The 21859-nt window shown below is 41.6% G+C and overlaps 1 protein-coding gene across 3 annotated transcripts in view; it reads left to right on the top strand.

Moving 5' to 3' along the window:
* The window catches only part of PIEZO2 (piezo type mechanosensitive ion channel component 2), a 492797-nt gene that overhangs the window by 339817 nt on the left and 131121 nt on the right, over positions 1-21859 (top strand). For all 3 annotated transcript variants that reach the window (XM_078060633.1, XM_078060632.1, XM_078060634.1), the window contains exons 8-11: positions 11270-11432; positions 14374-14493; positions 17302-17340; positions 18296-18434. In XM_078060633.1, the coding sequence (XP_077916759.1) occupies positions 11270-11432; positions 14374-14493; positions 17302-17340; positions 18296-18434 (461 nt within the window). The remainder of the gene's footprint in view (positions 1-11269; positions 11433-14373; positions 14494-17301; positions 17341-18295; positions 18435-21859) is intronic.

Here is a 21859-nt window from a genome sequence, read left to right as displayed (position 1 = left end):
TTTTAATTCATTTCCATAAGCTTACACTTAAAACTTGCTATACCCTAGGTGCTTCCATCAAAGCAAGATGACAAAACACATATCCTTTTTTGAAGGAATTAGAATCAAGCTGGGCAGAGAGATAAGCACATAAACTAACAATAATCCAATCACAAACTAAGACTACAAATACCGTTATTGTGGATGTGCTGGGCAGGACAAACTTTTTCCAGTTAGAAATCATACGTTTCCCAGAGGTGGATTCCCTAACTCCCAAGAGGTAGGCCCTGATGATGTCCAGGATGTCCCACAAAAACAGAAAAGAACAAGAAAAAGAAGCCTAAGTGAAGAGTGCTCGAAATTGCTTTTAGAGTATCAGCTTTACATTAATTATAGCAACCATTTGGACCAAAAGAAAGAATGAAGAATTAATGCTTTCTGCAACAACAACTGTCATCAATGAGCATGAGGGTTCAGGTGATGGGCTATGATGGTTATATGATTATGCATTCCTGGGCCGCCGATATTCTGGGGACCCCTGCAGTAATTTGGGGTGGTTGAGTATACCTGGAAGGAATACACTGTTATGTGTAGATTACGTACGGGATGCAGTTGAGGGTGGGGCTGGAGTTGTCCTGAGAGCTATCTGAGAGTCTGTGAGCATTTCCTGGCCTGCTGCCTTAGACTTGCATTGCCAAGGAGTGTTGAGACAAAGTTTCCCTGGCACACATACCCCAATCGTTGATTTGGAAACCCCTGAAAAGTCACAACTACCTGGAAATCACCCTGGTAAAACAAGAAGTAGCAAGACCAAAGGGGCTGAGATTTTATGGTGAACCCTAAATAGCCCAGTGTAGCTTGAGTTCATGGTGTCTGGGAGAAAGGAGAAGAGACCTGGCTGCTCAAGGCCTGAGAGATACTTTGCTGGGACTTGGGGTTATTCTCCAGACATCGAATGAATAGGAAATAGGAAGAGGAAGGTGGAGTGCTGAACTTGAGTTTTCTGAGGGTGACTCTAGCAATGGTCACACTGTAGAGGGGAGAGAAACTAGAGACCGCCCTTTGTGTTATAATTGTCCAGGAAGAAGCTGAGGACCTGTTCTGTGGTCAGGGATGTTGGGAATGAAATAGAAAGCAGAGCAAGACAGGCCAGATACCAAAGCAGGAGCATGTGCCCCAAGGATCTGATATGTTACTACTGGGAACTGACCATCACACAGGAAGCTGTCTCTCCAGCCATCCTCTGAAAAATAGAAGAGTTTGTGGATCTTAAGCACTTTGCATAAGATCTTCTGGAAAATGCCCTTTCTTTGTTCATGTGCTTACACCCCCTCCCTACTCCCAATTCTTTTAGGTTTTTTGTTTTTATTTTTCATGCTGAGGACTAAGTTAATTCTTTTTTTTTATGTTATGTTAATCACCATAGATCACATCATTAGTTTTTGATGTAGTGCTCCATATTCATTGTTTGCGTATAACACCCAGTGCTCCATTCAGTACATGCCCTCTTTAATACCCATCACCAGGCTAACCCATCGCCCCACCCCCGTCCCCTCTAGAACTCTCAGTTTGTCTCTCAGAGTCCATAGTCTCTCATGGTTTGTCTCCCCCTCCAATTACCCTCCTTCATTTTTCCCTTCCTGCTATCTTCTTCTTTTTTTTCTTTAACATCTAATGTATTATTTGTTTCAGAGGTACAGGTCTGTGATTCAACAGTCTTACACAATTCACAGCGCTCACCATAGCACATACCCTCCCCAATGTCTATCACCCAGCCACCCACTCCTCCCACCCCCCACCACTCCAACAACCCTCAGTGTGTTTCCTGAGATTAAGAATTCCTCATATCAGTGAGGTCATATGATACATGTCTTTCTCTGATTGACTTATTTTGCTCAGCATAATACCTTCCAGTTCCATCCATGTCATTGCAAATGGCAAGATCTCATTCCTTTTGATGGCTGCATAATATTCCATTGTATATATATACCACTCTTCTTTATCCATTCATCTGTCGATGGACATCTTGGCTCTTTCCATAGTTTGGCTGTTGTGGACATTGCTGCTATAAACATCAGGGTGCACATACCCCTTCGGATCCCTACATTTGTATCTTTGGGGTAAATACCCAGTAGTGCAATTGCTGGGTCATAGGGCAGCTCTATTTTCAACTTTTTGAGGAACCTCCATACTGTTTTCCAGAGTGGCTGCACCAGCTTGCTTTCCCACCACCAGTGTACGAGGGTTCCCCTTTCTCTGCATGCCCACCAACATCTGTCCTTTCCTGACTTGTTAATTTTAGCCATTCTGACTGGTGTGAGGTGGTATCTCATTGAGGTTTTGATTTGGATTTCCCTGATGCTGAGCAATGTTGAGCACTTTTTCATGTGTCTGTTGGCCATTTGGATGTCTTCATTGCAAAAATGTCTGTTCATGTCCTCTGCGCATTTCTTGATTGGATCATTTGTTCTTTCAGTGTTGAGTTTGATAAGTTCCTTATAGATTTTGGATACTAGCCCTTTATCTGATATGTCATTTGCAAATATCTTCTCCCATTCTGTCAGTTGTCTTTTGGTTTTGTTGACTGTTTCTTTTGCTGTGCAAAAGCTTTTTATCTTGATGAAGTCCCAATAGTTCATTTTTGCCCTTGCTTCCCTTGCCTTTGGCGATGTTTCTAGGAAGAAGTTGCTGCAGATGAGGTCGAAGAGATCGCTGCCTGTGTTCTCCTTTAGAATTTTGATGGACTCCTGTCTCACACTGAGGTCTTTCAACCATTTTGAGTCTATTTTTGTGTGTGGTGTAAGGAAATGGTCCAGTTTCATTCTTCTGCATGTGGCTGTCCAATTTTCCCAACTCCATTTGTTGAAGAGACCATCTTTTTTCCATTGGACATTCTTTCCTGCTTTGTCGAAGATTACTTGACCATAGAGTTGAGGGTCCATTTCTGGGCTCTCTATTCTGTTCCATTGATCTATGGGTCTGTTTTTGTGCCAGTACCATACTGTCTTGATGATGACAGCTTTGTAATAGAGCTTGAAGTCCGGAATTGTGATGCCACCAGCTTTACTTTTCTTTTTCAACATTCCTCTGGCTATTTGGGGTCTTTTCTGGTTCCATACAAATTTTAAGATTATTTGTTCCATTTCTTTGAAAAAAGTGGATGATATTTTGATGGGGATTGCATTGAATCTGTAGATTGCTCTAGGTAGCATGGACATCTTCACAATATTTGTTCTTCCAATCCATGAGCATGGAACGTTTTTCCATTTCTTTGTGTCTTCCTCAATTTCTTTCAAGAGTATTTTATAGTTTTCTGAGTACAGATTCTTTGCCCCTTTGGTTAGATTTATTCCTAGTATCTTATGGTTTTGGGTGCAATTGTAAATGGGATCAACTCCTTATTTTCTCTTTCTTCTGTCTTGTTGGTGTATGGGAATGCCACGGATTTCTGTGCATTGATTTTATATCCTGCCACTTGACTGAATTCCTCTATGAGTTCTAGCAGTTTTGGGGTGGAGTCTTTTGGATTTTCCACAGAAAGTATCAAATCATCTGCAAACAGTGAGAGTTTGACTTCTTCTTTGCTGAGTCACATGCCTTTTATTTCTTTTTGTTGTCTGATTGCTGTGGCTAGGACTCCTAGTACTGTGTTGAATAGCAGTGGTGATAGTGAACATCCCTGCCATGTTCCTGACCTTAGGGGGAATGCTCTCAGTTTTTCCCCATTGAGAATGATATTCGCTGTGGGTTTTTCATAGATGGCTTTTATGATATCGAGGTATGTACCCTCTATCCCTATACTCTGAAGAGTTTTGATCAAGAAAGGGTGCTGTACTTTGTCAAATGCTTTTTCTGCATCTATGGAGAGGATCATATGGTTCTTGTTCTTTCTTTTGTTAATGTATTGTATCACGTTGATTGATTTGCGGATGTTGAACCAACCTTGCAGCCCAGGGATAAATCCCACTTGGTCGTGGTGAAGAATCCTTTTAATGTACTGTTGGATCCTATTGGCTAGTATTTTGGTGAGAATTTTTGCATCCATGTTCATCAGGGATATTGGTCTGTAATTCTCCTTTTTGATGGGGTCTTTGTCTGGTTTGGGGATCAAGGTAATGGTGGCCTCATAAAAGGAGTTTGGAAGTTTTCCTTCCAGTTCTACTTTTTGGAACAGTTTCAGAAGAATAGGTATTAATTCCTCTTCAAATGTTTGGTAGAATTCCCCTGGGAAGCCATCTGGCCCTGGGCTCTTCTTTTTGGGAGATTTTTGATGACTGCTTCAATTTCCTTAGTGGTTATAGGTCTGTTTAGGTTTTCTATTTCTTCCTGGTTCCGTTTTGGTAGTTGATACATCTCTAGGAATGCATCCATTTCTTCCAGATTATCTAATTTACTGGCATATAGTTGCTCATAATATGTTCTTATAATTGTTTGTATTTCTTTGGTGTTGGTTGTGATCTCTCCTCTTTCATTCATGATTTTATTTATTTGGATCATTTCTCTTTTCTTTTTGATAAGTCTGGCCAGGGGTTTATCAATCTTATTAGTTCTTTCAAAGTACCAGCTCCTAGTTATGTTGATCTGTTCTACTGTTCTTTTGGTTTCTATTTCATTGATTTCTTCTCTGATCTTTATTATTTCTCTTCTCCTGCTGGGTTTAGGCTTTATTTCCTGTTCTTTCTCCAGCTCCTTTAGGTATAGGGTTAGGTTGTGTATTTGAGACCCCTCTTGTTTCTTGAGAAAGGCTTGTCTTGCTATATACTTGCCTCTTAGGACTGCCTTTGCTGCATCCCAAAGATTTTGAACAGTTGTGTTTTCATTTTCATTTGTTTCCATGAATTTTTTTAATTCTTCTTTAATTTCCTGGTTGACCCATTCATTCTTTAGTAGGATGCTCTTTAGCCTGAATGTTTTTGAGTTCTTTCTGACTTTCCTCTTGTGATTGAGTTCTAGTTTCAAAGCACTGTGGTCTGAAAACATGCAGGGAATGATCCCAATATTTTGGTACTGGTTGAGACCTGACCTAGGATGTGATCTATTCTGGAGAATGTTTCATGGGCACTAGAGAAGAATGTGTATTCTGTTGCTTTGGGATGGAATGTTCTGAATATACCTGTGAAGTCCATTTGGTCCAGTGTGTCATTTAAAGTCTTTATTTCCTTGTTGATCTTTTGCTTAGATGATCTGTCCATTTCAGTGAGGGGGGTGTTAAAATCCCCCACTATCACTGTATTGTTGTTGATGTGTTTCTTTGCTTTTGTTATTAATTGCCTTATATAATTGGCTGCTCCCATGTTAGGGGCATAGATATTTACAATTGTTAGATCTTGTTGGATAGACCCTTTAAGTAAGATATAGTGTCCTTCCTCATCTCTTATTATAGTCTTTGTTTTAAAATCTAATTTGTTTGATATAAGGATTGCCACCCCAGCTTTCTTTTGGTGTCCATTAGCATGGTAAATTGTTCTCCACCCCCTCACTTTCAATCTGGGGGTGTCTTTGGGTCTAAAATGAGTCTCTTGCAGACAGCATATTGATGGGTCTTGTTTTTTTTTATCCAATCTGATAGCCTGTGTCTTTTGATTGGGGCATTTAGCCCATTTACATTCCAGGTAACTATTGAAAGATATGAATTTAGTGCCATTGTATTGCCTGTAAGGTGACTGTTACTCTATATTGTCTGTGTTCCTTTCTGGTCTATGTTACTTTTAGGCTCTCTCTTTGCTTAGAGGACCCCTTTCAATATTTCTTGTAGGGCTGGTTTTGTGTTTGCAAATTCCTTTAGTTTTTGTTTGTCCTGGAAGCTTTTTATCTCTCCTTCTATTTTCAATGACAGCCTGGCTGGATATAGTATTCTTGGCTGCCTATTTTTCTCATTTAGTGCTCTCAATATATCATGCCAGTCCTTTCTGGCCTGCCAGGTCTCTGTGGATAGGTCTGTTGCCAATCTAATGTTTCTACCATTGTAGGTTACAGATCTCTTCTCCCGAGCTGCTTTCAAGATTTTCTCTTTGTCTCTGAGACTTGTAAGTTTTACTACTATTTTACTATTAATACTATTTTACTATTATTGATTTTAAGGGGGGTTCTCTGTGCCTTCTGGAGTTTGATGCCTGTTTCCTTCCCCAAATTAGGGAAGTTTTCTGCTATAATTTGCTCAATATACCTTCTGCCCCTCTCTCTCTTTCTTCTTCTTCTGGGATCCCAATTATTCCAATATTGTTTCATCTTATGGTATCACTTATCTCTCAAATTCTGCCCTCGTGATCCAGTAGTTGTTTATCTCTTTTTCTCAGCTTCTTTATTTTCCATCATTTGGTCTTCTATATGACTAATTCCCTCTTCTGCCTCATTTATCCTAGCAGTTAGAGCCTCCATTTTTGATTTCACCTCATTAATAGCTTTTTGATTTCAACTTGGTTAGATTTTAGTTCTTTTATTTCTCCAGAAAGGGTTTCTCTAATATATTCCATGCTTTTTTCAAGCCCAGCTAGTATCTTTATAATCATCATTCTGAACTCTAGTTCCGATATCTTACTAATGTCCATATTGATTAGGTCCCTGGCAGTCAGTACTGCCTCTTGTTCTTTTTTTTGAGGTGATTTTTTCCATCTTGTCGTTTTGTCCAGAGGACAATAGATGAATGAGGGAACAAAATGCTAACAGGGTAACAACAACCCCAGAAAAACATACACTAAAGTAATCAGAAGAGTCCTAAAACCAGGGGGAAAGAAAGGGAAAGAAAGAAAAAAGAAAAAGATAAAAGAAAAAGAAAAAGATAAAAAAACAAATAAAGAAAAAAAGAAAACAGAATATGATTAAATATGATTAGGGTGGTGCATAGATCAGTGCCACACACTAGATTTTGGGCGTATTTTGGTCTGTTAGAAGAAAGTGCCTCCCAAAATTTTAAAGAAAGAAAAACTTATATATGTACAAAAATAAGGGTAAATATGATGAAGGGATGGAATATGACTGTAATGATGAAAATTATAAAAGATTTTATAAGAGGAATTGATAAGATAAGAAGTTGGTTGTAAGAAGAAAGAAGAGATTTTTTTAAAAAGGGGGGGAGATAATGTGATCAGGCAGAAGACTAGAACAAAGCCATACACTAGAAATTTAGGGTATATTTTGGTCTGTTAGAAGAAACTGTATCCCGGGGCACCTGGGTGGCTCAGTCTTTAAGTGTCTGCCTTCGGCTCAGGTCATGATCCCAGGGTCCTGGGATCAAGCCCCGCATCAGGCTCCCTGCTCAACGGAAAGCCTGCTTCTCCCTCTCCCACTACCCCTGCTTGTGTTCCCTCTCTCACTGTGTCTTTCTCTGTCAAATAAATAAAATCTTAAAAAAAAAAAAGAAACTGTATCCCAAAATTTTAAAGAGAGAACAACATATATGTGTATATATATATATATATATATATATATATATATATATATATCAAAAATAAGGTTAACTATTATGAAGGGATAGAATATGACTCTAAAAATGAAAAATAAAAAAGATTTTTTAAAAAAAGGATTGATAAGATGTTGGTTGATAAAGGGAAAAAGAAAAATTCAAGAAAAAAAAGAAAATTAAAAAAATTAACTTTGAAAGACTAAAGAATCATGGTAAAAAAGCCATGGATTCTATGTGCATTATTCCCCTAGCGCTGGAGTTCTGCCATTCTCCTTGATCGGTAAACTTGGTCTTGGCTGGCTGTTCTCGCTGATCTTCTGGGGGAGGCGCCTGTTGCCGTGGTTCCCAAATGTCTTTGCCCGAGGCGGAATTGCCCCACCCTTGCCGGTCCAGGCTAAGTAATCTGCTCGGGTTTGCTCTCAGGAGCTTTTGTTCCCTGCAAGCTTTCCGTACAGCTTTGGAGGACGAGAGTGAAAATGGCGGCCTCCCAGTCTCCGCCCCGGAGGAGCCGAGAACTCAGGGCCCCGCTCCTCAGTGTGCCCCCAGAGAAAAGCAGTCAGTCACTCCCGTCTCCCCGGTCTCCGGCCACACTCCATGCTCACCCGGCCTGTGACCGCGCGTTTCTATCTCTGGCACCCGACCCCGCGTGGAGTCTCCAAACCCAGCAGATCCCTGCGGTGCGCTCCCGCGCCGCTCCTCCCTGGGGAGGAAGGTGAGTCTCCCCGGATCTGCCGCTGGTTGGGTCCCTGCTGGAGGAGCAGTGGCCCGACTGTGCCGTGGATCACGGTTTATGACAACCCCGAGCTGAGAGCCCGCGCCTGGGCTCCGTCTCTGCAGCCGGCTTCCCTGCTCCGATACCTGGGAGCTCTGCCGCACTCAGGCACCCCCGGTCTTCCTGTGACCCCGAGGGCCCTGAGACCACACTGTCCCACGAAGGTTCCACCCCCTGCTTAGCCACTGGAGCGACATCCCTCAGTGGAGCAGACTTCTAAAAGTTCCGATTTTGTGCTCCGCAGCTCTATCACTTGCCAGAAGCGGCCGACGGAGGCCCCCTCCCCCGCCGTCTATCCTCCCATATATCGCATTGGATTCACTTCTCCACACGTCCTACCTTCCAGAAAATGGTCACTTTTCTGTTCAGAGAGTTGCTGCTATTCTTCTCTTCAATCTCCTGTTGAGTTCGTAGGTGTTCAGAATGGTTTGATCCCTATCCAGCTGAATTCCTGGGACCAGATGAAATTTAGATCTCCTACTCCTCCTCCATCTTGCTCCTCCCCTCCTCTGTTAGGTTTTATAAGAAACTGGATTTTAGAGACCATGAGCCACCTACCAAATGCACCCTTGTCTGTTATTGACAGACCAGCCTGGGGTCCAAGGATCTTCCAAATACATAGAGGAGAGAAGCTTTGTCTTTCTGCTTCTAAATAAGCAATAAACAGGAGTGCATAACTCCACAGCTGTGTCACCATACTTCTCAGGCAAAGAGACATTTCTATGTAGAAATATAAGATAGTCATTTTTGAGTATTTTAATGACTGAGAAACAATATAGGTATTTTTATTCAATCAATGTGAACTAGGACCACTGTAAATACAGTAACGGTTATGTGGGAATCATCAAGATGGAAGGAAGCTTATAAATATCCGGTGATGCACCAGTAACAAAAATAGAGGATTGTTCTTCCTGTGCCGTTTCTCTTCCCAGCCCAACCCTACAGCCTGGCAGCATCTCACAGGACTTCTCTTTTCTCTCATTTACTCATCCACCCTTTTTTTTTTTTTACTATCCTGACATGTAACATTCTTCCTCCTGACTACCCTCCCAGACAGAAACACCCCCAGACAGAAGGGGTTCTGTAACATCTTGCTCTCCTCAAACAAGCATGTCCCATCACTGTGGTGAGATCGAGAGTGAGTTCCTGGAGGCCAGGCCCAATAATTCCACTTTTCTTTGTAATGTCAATATTAAGAAGCAATTCTGGATTATGGGAGGCTCACAAAAAACTAAGTAAGTTAAATAATAGTTGGACGTTGCACAGCATCCTGGAATTTTTAATGCCACAAAGGATGTGAAACTTCAAGTACAAACTTCCCATCTTACATAAAAAATTTTTTTCTATAGTATCCAGCCTATTTAAAAAAAGAAAAAAGAAAAGAGAACTCTTAGGTCTTAGAGTATTTGCACAGTTCTGTTAGAAGAAGTTCCTTAAAGTGTACGACAATCCATCATTCTCTAGCTTCTTACCCATGCTTGGTAGTCCATACTCATAGTACAAAACATGAGACTGATCCTCAGTATTCTTATAGAAGTGTGCAAAATCAGTTTGGAATAAGCCATGGTATCATCAGTAAGTTGTGGAGTGTCAGTGTGGACTTTTAGGAGGCATGTGGCTCAGTTTACAGACAGCTGCAGAAATTACTGACTTTCTGATGGGGCAATACAGGTATTTGTAAACCGATGATGGATGAAGTCATTGCTGGCGCATGTGCCAGATGTGGGACAAGAAGAGGAAAGACACAGGGGCTGAAACCTACCACCTGATTAATCCAGAGACTTTCAGCTAATGTTTGATTCAAAATTTCAAAGCTTTCATTTCCACACACTGTATACAGGAAATTGACATTTTAATCTAGGACTGCAAAACAATTTCCAGAACATTACACCATTTTAAGAGGGACTTAACTCTTTCTGTTAGCAGGAAATTTTTCTTTCTAATGCTAACTACAAAGAATCTGGCTAGACTTAGAAGAAAAGCCCTGTAATAAGAGCAAGTTCTAATATAACATATTTTTCTGATAAAATTGAAGAAAGTTTAGTTTCTATTTAGCTTACTTTAAAATCTATGTTGAGCAATTCACTTGCCTTGTGATAGAAAACAGTAAGAGCCCTGAGAGGTTTTACAAGTGAGGGACATGTAGTCCTTGAAGATCTTATAACTGAATTAAGAATGTAGCATAAGAATTAAAGGAAGTTCTCATCTAAGAGATACAAACGATAGAAAGAGACTCACTTAACGTAAAAGTTTTATTCACTTAGTAAAATCCTTTCTTAGAAAAACCTCGTATAAAATGAATTTCTAAATTAATCATATTTATACAATTTCCCATTATAGAGTCAGATACCTTCTGATTATATAGTAGGAATATCATAAAAAGTAAATCATTTCAAAATTTAACAAGCCTCATAAAGTTATATTTCAAAATAAATAATTAATTATAAAGCTTTAAAATTACCAAATTGCCCATAAATGAAATTCGACAGAAATATATCTTCCAGATACTCTAGTATATAATATTTGGCTTTTATGGCTGAATCATAGAACTGTGTCCAATTTCAATATTTGCCCAATAATATCAGCATTAGCTGAATAGCTAATACTAAATCCTGCCAAAAACAAAATAGGTGCTCATTTAACTGACCTTAGTAACATGTTACCACATACTTGGCATTTCGGTAATTCAGGGATTTAATAGGGCTGATTAGCAATTAAAATGTAAATTTCTAATAGGTGTGCAAGGAATTATTAGATAAATTAGTTAGATTAACGGTATTAGCATTACATCGTATTAGATTAGATAGTGTTAGATAGATTTTTGAGCCAGTGTAAAGATCAGGTGGCTACTGTTGGCATTGATTTTACACACATGCACACACACTAACACACATATATATGATTTAAGAATGTATATTTTGTATTATATGTATATTATATGTGTACATGTTATTTAAAGATATAGTTGTATATACAGAAGAGTAATGAAATATCTAGAATAGGATGGATTAGCCTAGGCTAGCTCATAAGTATATTAAAAACAAGATGTTTTTATTCTAAGTTAGGGACATGTAGTTTATTGTATCTTCCTAATATTTTCCTTTGTTTTTAAACAGGTTGTTTGGTATCAAATCAGTCATTCACACGGACTGTTCCAGCACCTGGAAGATCATAGCAAACCCAGACCTGTCATGGTATCACCATGCCAACCCCATCGTCCTGCTGGTGATGTACTACACGCTGGCAACGCTCATCCGCATCTGGCTACAGGAGCCCCTTGTAAGGATCGAAAGGTTTTGTAGATCTTATGGGCAAAGTAATCTTGAAACTCCAGGGGAAATGGTTCATTCCTATATTCCAAAACAACTATAGTGTTCTGGTTCTCGTGTTTTATTTCTGCAAAGAGCACGATGTGACTACAGATGCTCTTAGAACAAAGCCTGGTTTCCCTTCGATATGTCACCACGTGCTGGCAAGAATGTCAGTGCTGAGGAGAACTGGAGACATTTTCATTGAGCACTTACTAAGTGCCAGGCCATACGCGAGGCTGTTCCTATACGTTATCTCATTTCATGCACTACGTAACTCTGAAGAATAGGTAGCGTACCCATCCTAGAGATGAGGAAAATGAGGTTAGAGAGGTAAATTGGTCTGAGCAGTAGAAATCAGCTTCGAACCCACGTTTGACAACAAAGCTACGCCTTCAGGACTACCCAGCCTGTTCTCATGGTGCCTGGAGTTTCAGAAACTTCTCAGACCTCTGACATCTGTGGATGGGAGAGGGACACCCCAGCTCTCAGTGATGCCTGGAGCCTCCTGAGTACCCCACTGTGTGGCGTGGGGACCGGGGGTTTCCTTTAGGCATGACAGAGAACTGGTTTATTCCTGTGGGATGTTAACACAGTACATGGCACTTCTGAGGGCAGGGCCAGAGAGCCTGGGCAGCTTCTCTCTTTTCCCTTTTGGTGAGAGAAACCTTCAGCCACTTTCATTTCTTCCTCTAATTGACTCTAAGGAGCTCAGTCCTAAGGTAGCTTATCAGCACACGAGGGAGGAAAGTAGCGTAGACGAGGGTTGTCACACCTCTCCGCCACCACCTACCAGGGGAACATCCACACCTGAGAAGCCATTCCTAATGAGCATGGCTGCATGAAGTCTTGCGTCCTCTCTTATCACTTCTAGATTAGGGCCTTTTCTGTGTTCACACCCACAAGACTGTTGTCCACACATTCACTCATGCAGCCTGATGGGTGGACAGCGAATATTTATTGAAAGCCACCTTTCTCAGATGCTAAGCTGGGGGCCAGGGATAGAGCATCGCCCATAGGAGAGGGCCCCACTCAGAGGAACTGGACATTCTACAAGAGAAAAAGCCGTCCAAAACAAGTAAATGGGATCCGAGTCAGATAGTACAATGGCACTTGGGGAGATGCACATCCCTGTCCCTCCCCAGAAGTGCTCCCTGCAGAAATGGGGCTCTGTCCTGTCCTCCCTCCTGTGTGATACCCCCTCCCCACTGGGCAGACAGCCCCGGGTGACCAGGGCCACAGAGGCACTTTTGCTCACAGGGTTCTCATATGGTGTCTTTCTTTGGGCCCACTGATGGTGGCTGCATGTAACAAAACGCTTTATGGGGTCATAAGGAATCCCAATCATTTTGTTACATTTTTCTCCAACTCTCTCCCAAAATGTGTGTGTGCCCGTAAAATGCTTTAACGTGAAGTCATTGTGTTCACTTCCTCCATAAATGCTCAGAAGGTAAGGGATGTGCACATATGTGCAAATAAAAGTGTATACCAAAGAAATTAAAACATATTATGGGAATGGTTTCTGAGCAATGTCTTACAAGGGATGGAAACTACTTTAAGGCATCCAAGTTAATAAGAGTTCCAGGTGTTCTTCACTTTGTGAGATCTCAGCCCCACAGAACGTCAGGGGCTTCTGTGCCCGTGTTGTCATGCTTCCATATGGGTGAAGGCTGTGTTAGAGCCCCTCAGGCCCATGAGACATTCGGCTTCCTCAGCCTCGGGCCCTCTGGGGACCAAGGAAAGTCGAGTTAATAGCAGTCTTCCAGCCTGCAGTGTCTAGAGGGGTGTGTGGAGAACAGGGCCTAATTCATACTAGCGTCAACATTTCAGGTGGCCAATATTTTAAATGGGCTGGGACACAGCACTTTCTCATTGAGGCAATGATGGAAGACAGGTGGCTGATTATATCATAGTTCCAGATAACCTGGCACATTTCATGAAAAATGCCAGCCAGCAAATGTGAGTTCTGAGGTGAAAGTCTATGATGCATGTTTGAGAGAGAGAGAGAGAGAGAAGCAGGTGTCGAGAGTTAAATAGTATATGGCTCCCACCTGGCAAGCATGAACTCCCACCCAGGGCGTTTGGGTACTGCCTATGGGTGCTCTACCCTGGCACACTGGAACCTGGAAATTGGGCACCAAGACTGTTAAGTTCCCTTCCTGCACTTCAGTATCAGAGGTGTGTTAATGCCCTTTTTGTTGGAGCACCTTTGTTGGGAAACCATACAAAAGCACTCAAGGGCATTCTGCCCCTTATACTCTCTCTCTTTATGTCTCTTTTAGACCAATTGTCTAATTTAGGCCAGTGCCCCATAAGGCAAGGTGATGGTTTTGTTTATTAGATATGTTCTTCCTTACTGCTGTGTGTAAGCTCTTGATGATTCTGCCTTTACTTAATTTCTTTTTTTTATTATGTTATGTTAATCACCATGCATTACATCATTAGTTTTTGATGTAGTGTTCCATGATTCATTGTTTGCGTATAACACCCAGTGCTCCATGCAGAACGTGTCCTCTTTAATTTACTTAATTTCTTCTTAATCAAAGATTGCCCATGGCTGGGTCACACAGTCCACTGACCACTTTTTTGAAGGTTTTTCCTTTAAAAACCATTTGCGTAGTGTAGTTTGGAATACACAGTGGGAAGGTGTGGATCTTGCACATGAGAGCCTATCTCTGTTATTTACGGGGCTTAGGAGGGATCAGGATGTAACATTGATGTGCTGAGCATTTACAAGGTAGCACTGGTGTCATTCTTTAAAATGTCTTGATGAAATCCCATATATCGTATACATTAATTTAAAAAAAATTATCATCAAGGCACGGGTGAAAAACTTTCTCTGGGTCAGCCAGGCCACTGAAGGAACTGCTCTTGGAAGCAGAGCTGGTCCTGTGGGTTATTCTGTGTCTCAGGTGCAGGATGACAGGACGAAGGAAGAGGACAGAGCCCTGGCTTGTAGCCCCATCCAAATAACAGCCGAGAGGAGGCGGAGCCTGTGGTATGCCACCCATTACCCAACTGATGAGAGAAAAGTAAGCCACAAGAAAGCAATTGCCATTTCCTAATTTATCTTGCTTCTTTTGTGTTATGTTACTAAATATGAGTCATGTATCATATGCAAACGCAGATTGCCCATAGTTTATAGAAATAGTTTGATTTTGATGTCTCGGTAGCAGAGAGCTCTATTCAGAGAGGGGAACCCAGTGCTTCCGAAGGAAAATATGGTTTCACCATACCCCATGAGAACACCATTGTATATTTCAGTGCTTTCTATGAAGTCTCTTCATCCTCAAAAGAAAGACTTCATTAAAAAAAATAAATTTGTGTTTAAAACAAGCAAAAAATAACAGCAACTGTTAGCACCGGGCAGGGAAAGTCTCAGTGCTGAAATACATTGCAGAAAATAATTTCACTTTATTGGGTAGCCGGCCACAATAATAACTCAAGTAACCACTTAGAGAAGAACAAAACGGTCTATATGAATATGATTAAGTATCTCTTACTACACCGAGGCAACCGTATGGATTGACAAGGAAAAGTGAGTCACAATGGGTAATTCATATAACCCTTTGAGCATTTATTGACCATGTTGAACTCAACTCAGTGCTATATTGACTCATTAAATATGCCCATTTGCAATGTTGTAATGACAGATACAAAGCATTTGCTTGGTAGCATGTTAGAGAATTGAGGAGTAGATTTTCCAATTTATTTGGTGGCAGGTGAGTTTCTCTAAGACGCGTGGCCTTAATCTCAGCATGGCTGCCATGTGCTGAGTGAGGGCAAAACAATGAATGAGCTGCCTTAGGCGGTGGATGGCCTTGCCAGGCCCATGTGGTGCCCTAAGATGTCTGAGGATTTCCAGGGGCCTTTCTCATCACGCCGTGTGTCAGATTAACCTGCTCCTTTTACTAAATGACAGATCGCCATAGAGGATAGCTTAGGAATTTTTCAAATGGAGGTCTGTGGACCTCTGGGGATTCCTGAGACCCTCACGGGGATCCACGAGCTCACAACTCTTTTTTTAAATAATATTTAAAATACATCCCTTCTTTTCACTGTGCTGACACACTGATACAAAAGCACGAGCCAACCCAGGGGGTGGCAGGAACCCCCACAGCCACAGTCCCTGCCCTTCGGGGCTGTGCACTCAGAGAAAACAAAGCAGCAAGGCCAGTTCACTTACGAATATCCTTGATGAGCCAAAAACAGTTACCCATTTTCTTAAATCTCCACTTTGGAGCTCACGTCTTTTTAATATCCTGTGTGGCAAAATGGGAAGTCGCACAAAGTACCACGTGTGAAAGTGTGATGGCGTCCTGCTGAGAAGCACTTGGCCAGGTGTAGGAAGTGTGATCTGAACTCGCTGTCGCCCACCACACACCACAGCCCCTGGAAGGAGCCGCGGGTGGACAAATTACGGGTATTCAGAGATGGGTGTTTGGCAGAGAAGTCCTGGCAAGTAAATGAAGTGAGCCCAACACTTCAAGGCAAACAGCTGACGGCGTTTGTTGCCGGTGGTAAAATTTGAACTTTTGAGTGAAAATTAGAATATTAGAAAACTTGTATCCCCTATTCAGAGCTTGAAAACTTCCCCATACTTGAGGACCTCCCTGATGAGATCAGTGGTGAGATCGAATTAACAAATGTACTTTTTAAATATTGTGTAATGAAATGTGTCAATATTTGGTAGACTGTATAACTCACTGCCTGCAAATCACCAACACATGATACAGCCCTGGATTTTAATGTAACAGAGTGTGAAACGTTCATTGATACAATTTCAGATTCCAAGTAGCAGCTCATCTTCGGGTTAATACCACTTGTTGAGTTTGGTGTAGTATCAAAACAAAAGAAAACAAAATTGTCCACAATTTCCTGGCTAGCCAATTGAAATACTCTTTCCTTTTCTAACTACAAAGCTTGGTGAAGCCAGATTTTCTTCATATATTTCCGCCAGAATAACATATCACAGCAGATTAAATGCACAAACAGATACGAGAATCCAGCTGTCTTCTTTTAAGCTAGATATTAAAAAGATAAGCAAAAGCATAAAATACTACTACTTTTTTCACTATTTGTTTTTTAAATATAGCTATTTGAATGAAATGATTGATGTGAATATGTTAAATTTTAAGAAAAATTTAATGAACTAATAAATATTTTTAAAGGCCTCCATTTTAATTTCTAGTATAGTAGATACTGATAGATAGGACCCACATCATTAAAAACTCTTTGGGACTCTCAGTGATTTTTATGATTATAAATGAGTCCTGAGCCAAAAAAGTTGGAGAACCGTTAGCACAGAAAGTGCTTATTATTTGTGGGGGGTCCAAACCACCTGGCGCTAATATAGTTTAAAAGCATAGTCATGTAATAATTAGTTTGTGGTAGACAATATGTAAATCTTAAAATAATCTCAACCTGCATTACAAATCAATTTTTCTTTAGTATGAAACTTCTATTTCTTGAAAAGTAAATATTTTCAGAATTTTGCAGAGGTCTCAAGGGTTTGGGGAGTATTAAATGAAGCAGTTTATTCTATTAAAACAAAACAGTTGAAAAATATGATCAACTTTTGTAGTCACGTGGTTTGTGACTGGTTATTTGCTGTCACAATTAAAAGTTAACATCAGAAGCTGGAAAACAGTTACAATAAATAGCAACATCCGGTTCAATTATTTGTCCCTCTATATTTCGCATGGCAATTTTAACATACTAGCATCTAGCTAGTTGAAGGAATGGGTATGTGCATAGTAAAACTTTACAGATATATATATAAACATTGCAGTGCTTTTTGCTCACATATTAACATTGCTGTCCTGCATTGCTTTTTGCAGCTTTTATCCATGACCCAAGATGACTACAAACCATCTGATGTTAGTATATTCTTAGAATTATCATTTATGCTCATGTAAGTGATGTAGAAGTGATATAAATGGAATTAGCTCCTTTGAGTATATTTTAATGATCTATAAAATTTCCCTAAGTTTCTGAATATTTTTCTTGTAGAAATTGTATCTGGTTTATTGCTGTTATAACACTAACTCATACAACATGAGCTCGACTATAGTCATACGGAATGTATTTAAACTTTTAAAAGCCACGTTGGAGGGTTTTTAGAAGCAATTTTCTCTGCAGATAGACCTATTACATAATTTGAATTGGAAGTCTTGCATGTTCACGGACACACACACACACACACACATATGTTCATAGCATAAAGCCAAAGAGACAGGGAAAAAAACAAGAAATTGCACTTAGCGTACGAAGTGCTTCATCACAGGAATTGCAAGCTGGCAGCATCAGCAAAGATCTCCAGAGGGGGTGCCAGCTAACCTGAGACTGCATTAGTCCTCTGCAGAGCTACACCGGGGTGTGGGCAGGGTGGGGAGGGTCCAAGGCAGGGGTGCTCTGGCTGGGGCCTAGGAAAGGTCTGGAGTTCTAATAGCTGGAGGGAGGGCTAGGAGGAGAAGCCATGAGAACAGAGGCTGGAGAGGTGATCGGACCAGATCAGGAAGCCTCAGCCTGCCTTTCCCAGGCTTTACACTTGGTCCTGAGAACAGAGGGTGCCTTGCATGGTGTTGAGCAGAAGTACAAGAAGATCAGATTCAGCTTTTACTGGGACCACTCTGGAAGATAGATGTGAGCAGAGCAATGTATGCAATTCCTTTTGCTCAAGTGGGTAATTGACGACCCTGTTCAGCTCTCAGTCAGTGTCTCACCGCAGGGTTCTGTCTAGCTAGCATAGGGCAAGGAGGCAGTTTTCAATGTCTACACTGAAAACTGGAGCTCTCGTCACAGGTGTGCCTCTGTCCCGCGCTCCCCTGCCAGGGCCTGCTGGTGACTGTGAACGGCAATCCTGTAGACTACCACACCATCCACCCCAGTCTGCCCATCGAGAACGGCCCTGCCAAAGCCGACCTGTACTCCACCCCACAGTACCGGTGGGAGCCGTCGGAAGACTCCTCAGGTAAGGAGCCGGCTCTGCTGCTTTTATCTCCTCTCGTGCACGCGCCCGGCATCTCTGCGTTTCATTGTTTATTGCGTCGGTTTTATTTTTTCTAACAGGTGTTGTCTTCCATGGTCAGTGTAATGAAGCTCCTTTCCTTCAGTTCTGTGTAGTGCCCCAGCATATTGCTATGGGTGGTTTATCCTTCTATACAAAATAAATGGTACAATTGGGGCAAACTTTGAAAAATAAAGGGTAAAACATTATTTTAAACATGTCAACTTATTTATAGTGTTAAACCTATGTGTGTATATGTGTTTTGTTTTTTCTAGAATTTGATATTGTAATCATGGTCAGTAGTTTTGCTGGTTAATGGATGAATGTTTTCAGAAAGAGTTCTTTTTGTCTAGTAAGAAAAAGGGGCGTGAGGGTCCGAACCAGTATTAGGCCTTTTTTCCCCTTGTCTCTCAGTTTATTATGTTGAAGGAAAACAGGCAGTTCCTGGAGATGACAAATTGGTGGCTGTGACTTGGGTTGTGTTTTGTTTTGTTGGCCTACATAGCATTTTCTAAAGTGAAAGAAAGAAAGTAACCAACATTTTAAAAAGTGCAGCTCTGACTGAGATATGGAAGTTTCTGGAATCCCTTGAAGAATGTGAATATCTGGCAACACTAGCCCCTCATTCCTGCAAGGCAAGAGTTGACCCAACCGCTGTTGTCACTGCCCTGACAGAAACTATGCCTGTCACCAATTCATAGAGACAGAATTAACTAAGTTTACAACATGGGAGGAAAAAAAAAAAGGCAGAGTACATGCAGGTGTTTTCTATTTATATGGAATTAAACCTAGAGTTGTTACACATGATCCTACCTTGAGTAAATGGCCAGCAACTGAGCAACTATCCAGCCTACATTATTGATACATTCAGCTTAATGTAATTTTTTTCATAATTCTTTACCAGGCTTATTCTACTGTAGTGTTCTGTGTAGTTATCAGTACACCCTGCAGTTGCCCCTGACCTGGCATCCACTGAGCGGTACAAAGGGTTCGTCACACTCTGCAGCCTTCCTCAGTAAGGTCAGACTGAGTTCAGGTCCCTAAGCCAGCAGCCCTGCCCGTCCCCCCCCAGCCCCAGGTGGCACCTCCACGGAGCACCAGACCCCATGGGTTAATTACCCATTTCTGCTTCCTATGTGTGTGTGCTTCAGTTTGTAAGTTGGGCTTAAACCAAGGTTTTCACTTACCGAATAGCTCAAGGAAATACTGTACTTTCTAAAGTGTGCTCTTCAGTGCTTTGGCATCAGAATCACAAAGGCCAGGCCCAAGAACCAGCATTTGCGACTTTTAAAGCTTGAGACACTCAGGTCATAGCCAGGTATCTTTTCTTTATATGTGACCTAACATAAAGAGAAATGAATTTGGCTGCTGAGAGGGCAAACACACACACTCACATCATAACTTGAACTTTCAAAGGTAAAACAAAAGCTGGAAAGTTATTTTTTAAATTTGAATCTATATATGCAGACAGCATTACAACCAGAGAAGTAGCACCAGAAACTGTAAAATCCATCAGACTGTTTTTTCCTGTCTCTGATCCGTGGACTTCCCCTTATAGACCCCAGTCCCAGCATTGGAGGGGTGGAGGGCAGCGGGCTTCTGCATGAGGAAATACCACCACCTCACTTAGAGGCTCACTTCTGGAGCCTGTGCAAGGTGCTGTGCATGCTCACTGGTGTTTCAGTGGTTTATGTATCCTCTTCATGGTGCGGAGCAACTCCCTGATGCAACCTGCTTACATGTAGCCCATTGAATTTGAACAGGAGGACAGAACGGACGTTTCACATAAGTGTGTCACTCATTACTTCATCTTTGAAATCAAATTAGTTTTCCTGACTTGTGGGAGGGATCTTGAGGAGAAATCCTTCCTTCACCACTATGCCAGTACTGTCCCGTTGCTGGTCCTCTTCTCCTCAGCCCTCCACAGTCTCTCTTCCTTTTAACGTGATATTTCCATCCTTAGTATGACTTTTCTGCCTCAGCATGACCTAAAAGGAAACCATGGGCTGCCGAGCTCACACTGGCAAAGTGGTTGGTCAGTTGGTGGCTTGGTTGGTTTTCTGCACCTTCACTATATCTGTACTGCAGATACTGTTTGTATTAGTTATCTATTACTGAAAAACGGATTACTCCCAAACCTAGTGGCTTAAGACATTTACTGTCACAGTTTCCATGGGGCAGGAATCGGGTGTGACTAGGATGGGCTTCTCTGGTTCAAGGTCTCCAGTAAGGTGGTAGATAAGCTGCTGGCTCAGGCTGTGGTCTCATCTGAAGGCTCGCCTGAGGAGAATCTGCTTTCACACCCACCCACGTAGTTATTGACCGGCCTCAAGCTCTTGCTGACTGCTCGCCAGAGACACCAGTTCCTTGCCATCTGGACCTCTTCTTAGAGCAGTTTACACCATGGCAGCTGGCTTCTCTCAGAATGAGCAAGAAAATGAGAGAAAGTGGCCAAGGCGGAAGCCACCATCTTTTTAAACTGAATCTTGGAAGTCATATTCCATCCCTCCTATTTGTTAGCAGCTCATCAGAGGTCCAACCCACACTCAAGGGGCGAGGACTACCCAAAGGCATGAACATCAGGAGGTAGAGTCATTGGGAACCATCTTACAGGCTACCTTCCACATTCTCTTAAATTGAGATGTTCTTTCTGGGATTTCTGAGGTAAGGATTCCATTACACTGACCAGGCAGCACTTAGTGAATCTGTTTGAATTCTGAGGGCTTTGTTAGTTGGAAATAATCTCTGAAGTCTTAAATAAAGGTCTCTGCTAGAGAAAGGGGAACCCTCGTACACTGTTGGTGGGAATGCAAGCTGGTGCAGTCACTCTGGAAAACAGTATGGAGGTTCCTCAAAAAGTTGAAAATAGAGCTACCATATGACCCAGCAATTGCACTCTGGGTATTAGAAGATACAAATGTAGGGATCTGAAGGGGTAGTGCACCCCGATGTTTATAGCAGCAATGTCCACAACAGCCAAACTATGGAAAGAGCCAAGATGTCCATCGACAGATGAATGGATAAAGAAGATGTGGTATATATATACAATGGAATATTATGCAGCTATCAAAAGGAATGAAATCTTGCCATTTGCAACGACATGGATGGAACTGGAGGGTATTATGCTGAGCGAAATAAATCAATCAGAGAAAGACATGTATCATATGATCTCACTGATATGAAGAATTCTTAATCTCAGGAAACACACTGAGGGTTGCTGGAGTGGTGGGGGGTGGGAGGGTTGGGGTGGCTGGGTGATAGAGACTGGAGAGGGTATGTGCTATGGTGAGCGCTGTGAATTGTGTAAGACTATTGAATCACAGACCTGTACCTCTGAAACAAATAATACATTAGATGTTAAAGAAAAGAAGAAGATAGTAGGAAGGGTA

The sequence above is a fragment of the Halichoerus grypus genome, chromosome 13 (assembly GCF_964656455.1).
Source record: "Halichoerus grypus chromosome 13, mHalGry1.hap1.1, whole genome shotgun sequence".
NCBI lineage: Eukaryota > Metazoa > Chordata > Mammalia > Carnivora > Phocidae > Halichoerus > Halichoerus grypus.
The sequence above is the reverse complement of the archived record's forward strand: the minus strand, read 5'-3'. Positions and strand labels throughout refer to the sequence as shown.